Below are 13,449 nucleotides of genomic sequence, written 5' to 3' on the forward strand. Positions count from 1 at the left end.
ATGTATGCCTACCAGTAAACGATGAAGTCACGAGTAAAGATTTTCTGTTGTCCAGGTAAAAGTAAAAGTAGGGATTTTGATAATAAAATACACAAATACATTGTCAAGAATACAACTTCTGGTTAAGCTAATGGAGTGAAGACGGGCTGGAGGCAACGCAAAGGTTGCATTTTTCTAACGTGTCCGTCACTCCACCGCCAACACTGAACCACTGTCCACCAGGGGGCGTTGCATTGTTGGTCCATCACAATTGTCTTCCATAGAAATGAATGGACTCCTGGTGTACCATAATGTAACGGAACGAGGCGTTAGTCCTGTGTTTATCCATAAACCTTTCTTCTATTTTTCACCATGAACCTCGAAAAGATTTGTTTAGCAAGACCGTGACAACATGTATGTTTTAGGCTGCCGCTGGAAAAATAAACACCGGCGTCACTTTGGCTCAATTAACCTTTATTGTGCACTCCAATCAAATTAGCCTTGTAGGCTAAGTTTTTTCTTGTTGCCATAATTAAACCCTATTTCCATATGAGCCCGCACCCAACGAACGGCGGCTCTAACAGACACTTGGAAAAGAGAAGAATCGAGGAGAGAGAGAGAGGCGTCTGTGGCCCTCCGGCAATTAGCGAGGACCCTTCCGCTGCGACGGATGGGTCTGTTATGACAGCGCTTGATGAGACACTGCCGCCACACGGAGCAATTCACCAGCGAGACGCGTCCCCGGGGGCATGTTCACCACCAAGACAATCAACTGGGGGCTAATTTTCCCTATTTATCATCAACACAACAGTCGTGGGTTTGAGAGCGCGGCGGCCGGCCCCGGGGGGATTAGCAGTTGCAATTGAAGCAATACAAAAACATCAGCATCAATTAGGCCCGCTCTCCTCTCCTCTCCTCTCCGATCTGCACCCCGTCTCCAGCAGTGAAATGGAGCAGGTGATCCGATTCGTGTGTGTGTGTGTGTGTGTGTGTGTGCGCGTGCACTTAAACGTCCACCTGCCTCACAATGAGACGCACTCTCGGCGAGGCCACGCTAAGACACACACACACACGCACACACGTCTGGTTAATCCAAAACGGCACATCAACCCAAATGGCCGTGTTTTTGTTTCCCCGCGGCCCTCTTTGATGTTAATGTCCCTGTGAATTATTTATCTGTGTTCTCTTCGCCTTCTCCTCGTGCTCTCTGAAGGAATAAATCAAAAAGAGCGAGGCAGGCGCACACACACACACATACACACACACACACAGAGCAGACAGGAGGATTTATCACGGCGAGTATTGTTTACCACGCTGACCTCCAGGCCCCGCTATATTCACATATCTCTGCTTTGCCATCAAACAGCAGCTGAAAGAGACACACACACACACACACACACACACACACACACACACACATATATACGGGTTGTGCTCCTTTCTTGTTGATTAAAAAAAACAGCTTTTCTACTGTTTGTTTTTTTCTCCCCTGGCTTTTATTTCTTTACTCAGCACTTCATACATGATAAATCTAAGGACAGAGGGATATTTGTTGCATCTCTGTGTAATTATTATGCATTATGTTGGTGATCTAGACATTGAAGCTTTTTCTACTGTTGCTTTTATTGAAGGCTGGCAGCAAGCCTAAAATGTATTCCATGTACATGCTGCGGGTTCAAGGGAGAGGCAGAATGTTGTATGTGGTTTAGGTTAAAGAGTAATTTATTGGCTGCTATAGCAATGAAGATCAGAGTTTGTCTTTTAGCATATGACTCCTAGATGACCGACATGCAAGCACACACACTCAGTCCCCAGCTCACATTTTTTTTTATCAAAGTGCAACATAAAGCATAAGCTGTTTAAAAGGAGAATTTCTTAGCATTTACTCACCTGTTGTACATAGTTAGAGAAAAGCACTGGTTAGAGATGATGTGTAGTACAGATGTAACTATCATACAAATATTACTGTGGCTAATGGATTTCAGGGTTAACAGCCACACAGAATTTTCATGAGCCAAAAAATGTTTTTTCCTCCAATATGACCGAAGCATTGCAGAGAATGCAACTGCATGCATTTCATCATGTTTTTTTAATAATGATGACATGCATTACAGAGTATGACAATGCATTTTTGCATATTTGTTTCAGTGCATTACCTGTATTACTCACCAATTTTATTTTGCCCAAGCACAATATTATCCAAGGTTGCTTGTTGTTTTTGGTTTCTCCACAGCGTCAATTCATCTTGACAAAATATTATGTTGTTTACTTTTTATGTAAAACACCAGTCGCCGCTTCTCATTAATGTTCATGGCGGTCACTGACAATTTCAATTTTCACCTTCCAGAGTGCCTGGAAGAAGGCCAGTTTTTTACCCGCATTTGGCAGGTTGGTGGGTGTTAATATCAAGCCCTGGCACTGCTAATACATTCTTGCTCTATTCACTATAGAAATTGTTTGGAAAATGATCAAGTAGGCTACTCCTGCTGGGTAGATGCGGGGGGTGGGGGGGTGGGGGATTCTAGCAAGGATACCACTTGTGCAGCTGATTGTGTTAAACCATGTTAAAGGGGCATTAAATGTTTTGTTTTTTTATATCTTTTGACTCCTCAATGTCCCATGAATATGGGGCCTGTAATTGACACAATCAATAAAATCACAGTGAGACTTTTTAGCCTTCGTAGCTGAAATGTCTTGTCCTCCATCAATGAACAGTTGAACATGCCAGTAGGTGGGGGGGGGATATTTTAAGTGAGTTGAGCTTTCAATGGGCGGGGATTTCTTGTTCCAAAACAGTTTTAAAAGCCAAAAATCTCAGCACCAGGAGTAATTGCTAAGTCATTGGTATTCATCAACAACCTGATCAACCCCCCACAGATTTATTATGGTCGTTTTGTGCTATGGGACGGTAAAAAAATGTACTTATTGCCTCTTTTAAGGGGGAAAATTACAAATGTGTGCGTTCTGGAGGAAATTCATGGCAAAGAGGACCTTTCAGGCGCTGCACATTAATAAATGACATATCTGGAACAGGACTCTGTGGGGGGGTGAAACTTCCAGGTCCATAGTTCTGACATTACAGATGTGCCAGGCAGGCTTTGCCAGCACAGTAAAGGAGAATAGATGCTCATCATCTCTGGTGCTGGCCTCCTTTCCTCAGCTCTGGCTCTGACCAGCCGATCCCCACAGTCTAATTGGCCTACTTTAACACCTACCTTCCTGTGGTAGCCAGTGTGTTGCTGTGTGTGCAGTTCAGCTCCTGTGGGACGTTCCGCAATGATGGTAGTTCCCGAAATGAGGCTTCCCCAACATAACTCTTTCTGCAAGGAAACAGTGAATAGAGATTAAAAAAAGTCCACCTGGCTCTTATGTCTTCACCTGCAGTAGCTCTTCTGTAGTATTTGTGAATATTTGGGGGAGACAGAAATATGTCTCTGGGTTTTGACCCATGCACCCCGTACTGTTACTTGTCTCATCTTCTTGTAATATTAGTGATCTAAAGTGATAATCTGAAAGAGAGATTCTTGCTTTGGTGATTTGTACTGCATTTCCCAGCAATCACTACGCAGCAGTGTTTCCAGTATTCCAGTAGTATTGCAACTCAGTATCGGCAACATATTAATAAAGACGTGTAGACAATGTAGACAAAAAAAGCTTGCCTTCCTCTGAGCAATTAATCTGTTTCTTTCTCCTTGGATTTTCTGTTGATGCAATTAGAGTTTCTCTTCTCTTTGTCTCTTCAGCCATGGTGGCTATCGCTGCTAATGCTAACCACCCAGTTCTTCTATTTATTCCAAACAAACGTAAACGTAAACCGCATCACTTCCTATGTGATTCTTCCGATGAAAGAGTTACCAGACTCCGAACGGTTAGAACAGCAATTGTAAAAGCTTTCATGAACTGGCAATAGGTTGAATCCCTATTGTGTCACATCAGTTGGTGATAGAGAATGGACATTTGTATATGAAATGTCACAGATTAGGTGTGGTCTTCCAAACTAGAAGAAATTGTTTTAAGTAAAGTTAAGGCTGTCAAACGATTAATTTTCTTAAATGCGATTAATCTCCAAATTTCAATAGTTAATCGCAATTAATCGCGTTTTTAATCGCATGTTTACAATTCCATTATTTTGCATTTCAAAACCGTTTTTATGTCCATATTAAAAATGTAAAGCAATTCTTATCAGAGTGTCTTTATTGGGAATCAAATGAACACAAAGAAAAAATTTACTTTATGACCTTTTATATTATTTCTTTCAAATCAAAAGAAGTGCAATGTAGACCCAGTTAATACAATGTCTACTTCTTACAATTAAAGTAAACAGAACGGTCCAAAAATGGACTGCCACAGCAGGATATTTGTAACATTTTCAATTTTCTAATGAAGAATGTAATCTTCATAATTCTCCTGTACTGCACAGGGGGGAAAAAACAGTGTCCCAATGACAGTGAAGTAAAATGAAAAACTGCACTCAGACACATCAGATTCAGAACTGTTGTTTAAGTGCTAACTTTTCTCCTATTTCTTTTCTTTAAGCCAATTGCTAAGACAGATCAGTCTGTTAACATTATCAGAGGGCAGTGCTGCTCTCTTCTTCTGTACAATGTGACCAGAGAGTGAAAACAGTGTTTCACATGGTGCTGTCGTTGCAGGTGTAGCTAGGTATTCCTGTGCGAGAGGTGCCAAGCTTTTGTAGGCCCCTGCGTGTTCAGACCAGCATTTCAATGGACAGACTTCCATGGAGATACTGGGCTCTGCTCTGTACCGATCCACAGAAGTGTCAGCTGCTGCCTCCCCTTCATCTTCTGAATCTGATGCAACCAACAGGAGGCTCATCTTCTTTTTAGGTGGTTCTGGCTCTCTTGTCTCTTTGTTAGCCTGCTGGGCAGTCTCTTCTTTAATCAACCTCCAGACTTCCTCCCTTTCAGATCTGGGAAGGCATTGCAGATCCTTAAAGCTGGGGTCGACTGCTGTTGCCACTTTCAACCATTGGACATTGGTGCTTTCTTTCCGCTTTGAAAGGTCAGTTGTGAAGGCCACTTTAAACCGGAGCACATAGCCTGGATCATCATCAGAAGCTTCCATCACCCAGAACAAATGGCACAGTGCAGGCAGCACCACTGAGCAGGATATGTATTGTTCTCCCCCAAGGAGATCAGTCACATACCTGCCATGAAAAATAAAGTGCAATTAATTGCCAGTTATAAAAGAGACAATAATTCATCATTTAATATTTTTGTTGCAATTAATTGCCAGTGATCAAAGAGACAATAATGAATCACATTTGCATTTTCTACAAAATAAATGTTATTGTGATTTCTTTAAGTAGCTTACCTGCAGGGTTCAAGCAGTGTTTCAAGCTTTTTGATTTTCTCGAATTCGGCATTGGTCAGCATGGCTGCAGTGCTTCTTTGCTGATGGAGATCAAGTGCAGCTCTGAGTGCATCTTTGTTTCTTTGAAGCCGAGTGATCATGCTCAGAGTGGAGTTCCATCTGGTCGAAACATCTTGGATTAAAGGGTCCAACTGTTGTCCATTCTCTGCTTGTTCTCGTCGCACAAGCGGAGTTGGACAACAGTTGGAACCTCTAATCTGTTAAACAACAGTTGGACAACAGTTCTGCTGCGTTTGCTGGACTATGCTTGAAATGTTCAACCAGTTTGTGGCATTTTGTTTAGACATTCTCGAAACCACTGTCATGAATTAATGCCACTTTAAACCGGAGCACATAGCCTGGATCATCATCAGAAGCTTCCATCACCTGGAACAAATGGCACAATTTCATCCACAGGTCTGTGGCGATTCCCACATTTTAAACTAGTGCTTTGCCGGCTTTGGCGAAGTGGTTGCCCGCTAGTCTGATTAACATTAGCACCTGTATGTTTGGCTCGTAGGTGGGTTAGCGATGTGAATTACACAGGTAACTATACAGCCAGCAGGATGCAGCAGCAATCCATGGCGCTTGATTAGCCAACTAAGGGTGTGTAGAAGGGACAAAATAACACATGATATAAAAAAAACACATTATGTATCTGAAATTAATCGCATGCGAATAACGCATTAACGCTGACAGCCCTAGTTTTAAGTAAAAAACAGTTAAAAAAAAGCTATTGGCGATGTACCTTACATTTCCAGGCTCATTTTGTTGTTTGCTGACCTGACACCGAGTGTTCACAACAACAAATGTAAAAGTTTTCATATTTCACATGATAGTTTTCAGGACATTTATGCATATGAAAAAGTTGCAGATTACTACTTTATGCTTATTTTTATTATTTTGCACATCAGCTAGATGCCTACAGTGTAAATGCAGTGTAATTGTAAACAGGAGACACGGTGCGTTAGATCATTACGGAGCCAAATGTCATCAATTCACTTTCAGACACTTGTTAGGTACCGGCTCAGTACACGACTCCCTTTGTCCCCTTAGAAAAGCACACTGGGGTTAGGTCAAAGATCAGGCCTGGTGCCCGGGGCCAAATTGAATTACTGTGATTGCTTAGTCTTTTATAATTAATTTGCAAAGGGCTTAAGGGTCTTAATAGCTGTGAGGAGCACAGGCTTGAAGGACAAACACTAATTAAAAGTTGCCAAGGATCAGGAGCACGCGGCGGTACAGGATGACTTTCTGTCGGAAAGAGCTGATTAGAATTCTGCGTTGGCCCTCCACCAGCTTCGCTATCATGAGAGTCCACACTTCCCAGCCACAGAAAACAAATAATATGTTTTATGATTCAGACTTAAAAGACACATTAAACGTAGGCAGGCCGCAATGCTGGTCTGGGTTTTACCCATAATGCTGGGATGCAAGGTGTAGGCGTTTCCAGAATGTGAGATAATGTGATGTTTTAAATGGGTGCTTACATCGGTTGGCAGGATGTTGGCATTTAGCAACATACAAGCTTGCATTTTACATTGGGCATTTAGCTAGAATAAGCTTAAATTCCTAGATCACTAACATTGAAAGCAACTAATAGTGGTGATAATTGTAACCCTTCCATCAACGGCTCATGTTATGTGTACTATTGTTCCTACAATACTACACCAATATGCACTAGAGGAAAATGATAGAAGAGACATTCCATTGAAATAAACATGTCTAGGAGAAATTATGATCCTCTTCAAAGGTGCATAAAAGACCTGGATATACCTTCCTAATATATATATAATAGTTCAACCTCAGCAATCTAGATGGATAAAAGGTTAGAAACAGGTAAAAACACACAATTAGAGAATGAGTCAAATAACTCTTCAGCAGGATATCACTTTTAGTTGGTTATGTATTAGGGGAATATGCAAAAAAATAAATCAAACAGGTCGCATATACACATCCAGTGTTTCCCCTTCTTTCAAACCCCAAAAAATAAAAGTTACACAAGTCAAACAATACACAACATTTCAAAATAGATTTTACAGGATTAGGCTTGTTCAACTGAACCTGGGTGCACCCTTAATAATAGTTTTATGCAAGCTTGCAGCAGTGTGTTGGCGCGCGCAATCGTTGGAGCTCATAAAAACAAGATGGACGGAGTGGCGAAACTGTCCTCCACTGAAACATAGCTTACTCACAGTACAGGAGTCACTTCCCTGTTGCTGATCAAATCCAACGCTGGTGCAGAAAACACACCGGAATCTCACACCTCAAGGAAACGTCCACCGGAGAATCCACAGTTCACTCCCGAATCCGCTGCACGTTGTCCTCACGGCAACTCTTCATCAGAAGGGCACGACGATCAACACGCCATGCGGACTTCTCCTGAACTCTGTAGACAATCTCACATGCAAGGACAATCTTCAAGCAATGAGCAACGACTGGTTTCATGGACCCAACAACGCAATAACTTCACTAAACATTGTAAAATAAAAACCGACAGCTCTCTGACATCTCGTCTTTCTGTTCTTTTTCCTTCTCCAACATGGCGCGTTCCCCAAAAAAATTTCTAGCTTCCTATTGGCTAAGAAGTTAACAAGCATCGCTATTGGTTAGAATTAGCTCAGGTAACCATAACAATGGGTCAGACCTAAATTCCAAGAAATATAAATTACCAAGAGTAATGTAGGAACTCAACACTTTGTTTAGAATGTTCACAAACCTTAAAATGTACTATGCAGACAATATAAGAAAATACCTAATGCATTACATTACATTACATAAAATGGTTAACACGTACTGATGACAGTAATAAATGTAAGATGCAATACACTGCATTAAACCCAAATACTCACAGCAAAAGGCTGTAATGTAAATAAAAAAATAACAATACATGGTTATAAACCCAGGGTATTACATAATAGTGATGAGGGTGAGGGTCAAGTCAGAGCAACTCTACAAATCTCTCTACAAATATTCCTGTGTCCTGTGTTATGTATGATAGCGAAGAGCTATATTCAGAAATTAAATATTCAATATATTCAATATTCAGTATTCAAATTACTTGCAATTACTTACAGTGCAATAAGTATATTCTGTATTTGATTCTGATCTTATCTTTTTCTTCTACTGTTTCTATTTGTTTTTGGTTTATTTATGCACTGTTTTATATATATACTGTTTTTATATGCTGTTTATATTGTGTTTTATTCTGTCTTTTAACAAAGTACACAAGCAACCACTAAACTAAATTCCTTGTGTATGCAAATATACTTGGCTAATAAAAGGATTGTGATTCTGATTCTAAAGCCAGAAAAACAAGGTAGAGACATTTTTTTTTTAACCAAACAGAAGCATGACCAGTAGAAGAGGAAGACAGGGGTGAGGAAGAGATGAGTTTTCAGGTTATGACAAAAGACTGGGAGAGATACTTCTGTCCTGACTGGAGAGAGACAGTCATTTCAGAATTGCTTGTATAGTTATGTAACAACACGGGTTCTTACAGTAATTAGAGGTTGAAATAAGAAAGAACCAACACTTTGTAATGTCTCCATCCAAATTTTCCAGTGGGATGCCATAAAGTGAGGTGGATGGCGAGGTGGAGAGGAGTCGCTGGGCCAGTGTAATGTTTCCCATATGTGGCTCTCCCTCTTCTGACTGGAGCCTCTGAGCCCACAGTTATAAAATATCACTTAGCTTACATCTGCACCTACTCTGCAGGAACAGATTGCCAAGCTAATGAAAAACTCCCACGGCAGTCTAGATTAACTTCTTCCGGGGGTTTTGTGGAAGTCGAGTCTTCGATTGCTTTTCTGCCTCTGGCGCTGTATCTCTTTTTCTTTTCTTTCTCTCTATTTCCTCCTCTCTTTTTTCCCACCCCTCCGCTTTCACCTGTAAAGCGGTGGCGGTGGCTGTCTCCAAGGGAAGGGGGGGGGGGCTTATTGAGTCAATTGAAGCAAAGAGGAAATTAACAACTCCTGGCTGGCTGGTTTTATTGCTTTGTTTTGAGACAAATGTGGCTATATCCTTGCTGTTGCTGGAGTGGGGCGGGAGCACTTTCCCTGGGCTCTCTCTGAATTGCTTGGTGTTTTCATATGTACATTGCTTCCCCTGTTCGTTTTTTCTCTAATTGCTTAAGTCGCTTTCGAGTGCCAGCTTGGGATCAGCCTCCTTGCCCCCCCAAAAACCGTAATGGCACAATTATTCTACCATTTGTAATTTGTGGGTATGTATAAATGTTTTTACGTGTGTGACATGTGGCTGGAAAACCGGACTTTCTGGAACAATTTGAACCCGTCATAACTCAACCTACTGTAGAGGTCTGTTCCACTCCAGAGTTCGTCAAATGTCACAATTATAAACAAATGGTTTACAGCCTCAAAATACATGTAAAAGTCATTTTTAGCAGTCCTTCTTTCAAAAACTCAGGCAACACATTTCAGAGCATAAAAAAAGTAATTAAATCTGATAAATTAGTATGTAAAGAAAGCCAGTAGAAGGGCACCAGTTCTTTTTCTACTCTTTATCCCAATATGTTCTACTTCTATCATTTTGTGTAATGCTGTAATTCAGTGTTGGTTGCTGGAAGTGTTGGTTGCATTATGTTTAATGCACCAAATCAAGACAAGAGACATTATTCCACATCAATGCAATTGGCAGGTTGCTAACTAACATCCCAAAAACTCAAACAAACCCACACAGCCAACAATTAAAGTCCTCAATTCCATCTTCAGTAACACTGGATTATGAATTTAACTATCTCTATATTCATGATTCATGAGTCAGATTCATGAATAACTGATAAAGAAATCCAGCCGGAGACATCAGGGTCTGCAGCAGATCCTACAGTGCATCAGGGAATTTTCACTTGTATCTTGCTTTTGCATGTGGGCTCAAAACTCAAATGCATGTTTTAAAGAGTAATTGATCTACAACTGGCTATTAATATTGACATAACAGCAAGTGTCAAGATAGCCCAAACTGCCTTATCAATGCCACAGCTGGCAGATGGTTGGAAAAGGCCACAGCTTTGAGAGCAATCAAGCTCTCAACACAATGAAGTCACGTCCCAAAACTGAATAAGTCACCAGAACAGCAGATACTGTCACACTGAGCAAAGAAAACACTAAGAGCAGCAGTCAATACTGTAGTGAGCCTTTGTGTTATATGGATCTTTGGTTGATAGTATAAAATGTGTATACTGTAGATAATATGCATATTTTACTTTTGTTTGTAAAACAGCATGGGACCTCTTGTTTTACTATGTACTATTCTGGATGAAAGGGTTCTACACAATAGAAATACTGCAAACACTACAGAAAAGGCTTCAGAGTATTTACTATGTACTTTTTCACATTCTACAGTGGATCCATTTTTTTTGCAAAATTACAAGATACACAAAACAAAATAGTTATGGAAATGAAAATTCCAATACTATCATAGGCAATACATTCACAACACTGTCACACACAGAGGAGAGAGAGAGATTGGAAAATGAAAACTACTTTAATCGCATATTGCATAATTTGTGGGTTTATTATTTTTTCTCTGAAGTATCAAATGCCTTTGCAGGGTCTATAGAATTCATTAATTCATACATCCTGCTGGAGTTGCTGTGGCCCTCTCCAGCTGTGGCCCCTAGAATCGTCACCTTTCACCCCACTAGCGACGGCGCTGGTTGTCAGGCCGACTCTGCATGGCTCTTGAAGTTTTCAGAGTCCTCAGCTCCTCCACCTCTGGTTCTGGAGCGGACTTGTCATTGTGGACTTTGTCGGCCTTTCTAGGCTTCACTGCGGTTCGGTCTTCCATGGTTGTGCACATGAACCTGAAAGAAGTTCTGAACTTAAGGGTGTGTGTGGAGAATTTCCACCAAAACAGAGAGAACGGACCTGACTGCTTGTTTAGAAAACCTGAAATCTCAGCAGCCATTGAGGTAACAGTGGAGTGACCGGCACTGATCAACAACACTGCTGAACCCCTGCTGATATATTATGTTCAATTTGTACAACCAGCCAGTAAAATATTACTGATGATTCCTTAATAAAATGATCAGAATCTCACTTGAGACCAGGGACTCTAAAACTCTGTAGTAAACTACTGCAACAAACAACTACAATATTGTGACTATAAAAGAGATCAGTGTATTTTTGTATTTGTTTATTCCTTCATTCTGAGCAGTGTGAAGGCTTCCTGCAGAACACACTCACACTGTGTTCAGCCGCTCACTGCTGACCGTCACCAAGTCTTGGTGTCCTGCTTGTGCTTTTGTGCATTGGTAACTCCACTTCCTGGATAAAACCTGGTTCTCACACTGCTGAGCAACCTGGGCTTTAGGTCCAGACTAGTCTCTGGCAGACAGGAGTCTGACTGAACATGTAGGAGTGATGGAAACTGATCTTTTTACATCTTTTACATAGTTTCAACTTCCTTTAAGTAACTTTAGTTCACAAAAATATATTTCAATCCAATCCAATGACAGGGGGAGTGCCATTTGTTATGTATGTGTGTTGTATGCTCTATAATTCTGGGTGTGCGCGCGCACACACACACACACACACACACACACACACACACACGCACGCAGGCAGGCACGCACACACACACACACACACACAACACACACACTCAAAAACAGTGACACAATTCAATGGTGCCATTGGAGACATAAATGCATGTTGGTGAAAACGTCCAACTTTAAAAATCAGACTGTGACAGGGACGATTATATGAAAACCCCATTCATTTTCCCATAGAGAAATTACTTTAGATATTGAAGGGCAAGATGATGACATCACTGAGGACAAGAATCAGTCTGTAGGCCTTTGAGGATGGAGCTGCTAAGGTTCTATATCTCACTATGAAGTCACAACAACAGACTCCTTGATAAGTGGACACTGAGTTGGAAACACGTTATTCCACCAACACATGAAGACCAACAAACATGGAAACTTCACGTATGGATGTCGGTACAAACACTGTTAACACACGGACCATGTGGAATCCACATGGAATCCAGCAGGACTCGGAAGACCGGAGCAGGACAGGTGAGTGAGACTTAACATCTGCCAAATGGGGAATTGTAAACATACACAGACATGTTCATACACACACAGAGACAAACACACACATACACAAACACACACACCCACATACGGACAAATGGACATACATACAGACGCACACACACATACACACACACACGTACACACACACCACGGTCTATATACTGTAAATAATGTAAATATTCTTACAATTGTTTGATGGTGTACAGAAGTACCAAGACTGTATTTTCTTGTTCAGCTTCCGTTGCCTCTTGTATTATTCTTTGGGAATGCTCCTCATTAAAATGCTCAGAGTATCTTCTGCAGTTGATACATGTGTCTACTTCATATAGACTTAGACTGACATATAAGTATTTAAATTCAAGGCCATAATTAATGGTTTAGTTGTGTGTTTGTATGTGTTGTGTTGACTGCATGACTCTGAATGTAACGACTGCTTTTTACAAATATTCCACCCGGGTTCACCAGTTCTTCCACGGGAGACACTCCTGACTCCACCTTCCCCTCTGGCTCCTGGGAACTTCCAGACCCCCCCTCTCCTCCCGGCACCTGAGGAATTCCAGGTAGTCCAGGGTGAAGTGCTGTCTAGCGCTTCATGTGACTACCTGGTTCAGGTGTTCAGGGGAGAGGGGTGTTTCGGCAAAGTGGCCCAGTGCCTGAAGACGGACACGGCCACAACAGTGGCTGTGAAGGTCCTCAGGAGGGGGGCCGAAGCCCTGCAGGACTTCAACGAAGAGGTAGAACATTTTATTCTTTTTGATGATAACGCTCATGAAAGTTTTGGGTAACATGTTTCAAATTTTGCTTGGTCTATTAAAATGTGTATCATGAAGTGTTTATACCTAGCCAATGAACCTGGCTAACTTCTCATCTTCTCTCCCCAGCGGGCCATGCTGGAAACAATCCGCATCTTGGACGCAGACAAGTGTCACTTGGTGCAGTGGCACGAGTGTTTCCTGCACCGAGGACACCCCTGTCTAGTGTTCGAGATGCTGGACAAGAGCCTCCAGGCCTTCATGGAGGAGAGAAACCAGCCCCTG

General features: G+C 41.5%; 1 protein-coding gene across 1 annotated transcript; it reads right to left on the reverse strand.

Moving 5' to 3' along the window:
• Positions 1-4,497: 4,497 nt before the first annotated feature.
• On the reverse strand, positions 4,498-11,157 carry LOC139644238 (E3 SUMO-protein ligase ZBED1-like). The gene is made up of 4 exons (XM_071519656.1): positions 11,040-11,157; positions 5,580-5,648; positions 5,314-5,521; positions 4,498-5,146 (listed from the first exon to the last, which is right to left on the reverse strand). The coding sequence occupies exons 1-4, from the start codon at positions 11,155-11,157 to the stop codon at positions 4,498-4,500; spliced, it is 1,044 nt and encodes a 347-aa protein (XP_071375757.1).
• Between the last annotated feature and the right edge of the window lie 2,292 nt (positions 11,158-13,449).

Source organism: Centroberyx affinis, unplaced genomic scaffold (genome assembly GCF_046629955.1).
Source record: "Centroberyx affinis isolate AG114_WGS23_722 - 3 ecotype Tasmania unplaced genomic scaffold, CSIRO-AGI_Caff_v1 ptg000719l_1, whole genome shotgun sequence".
NCBI lineage: Eukaryota > Metazoa > Chordata > Actinopteri > Beryciformes > Berycidae > Centroberyx > Centroberyx affinis.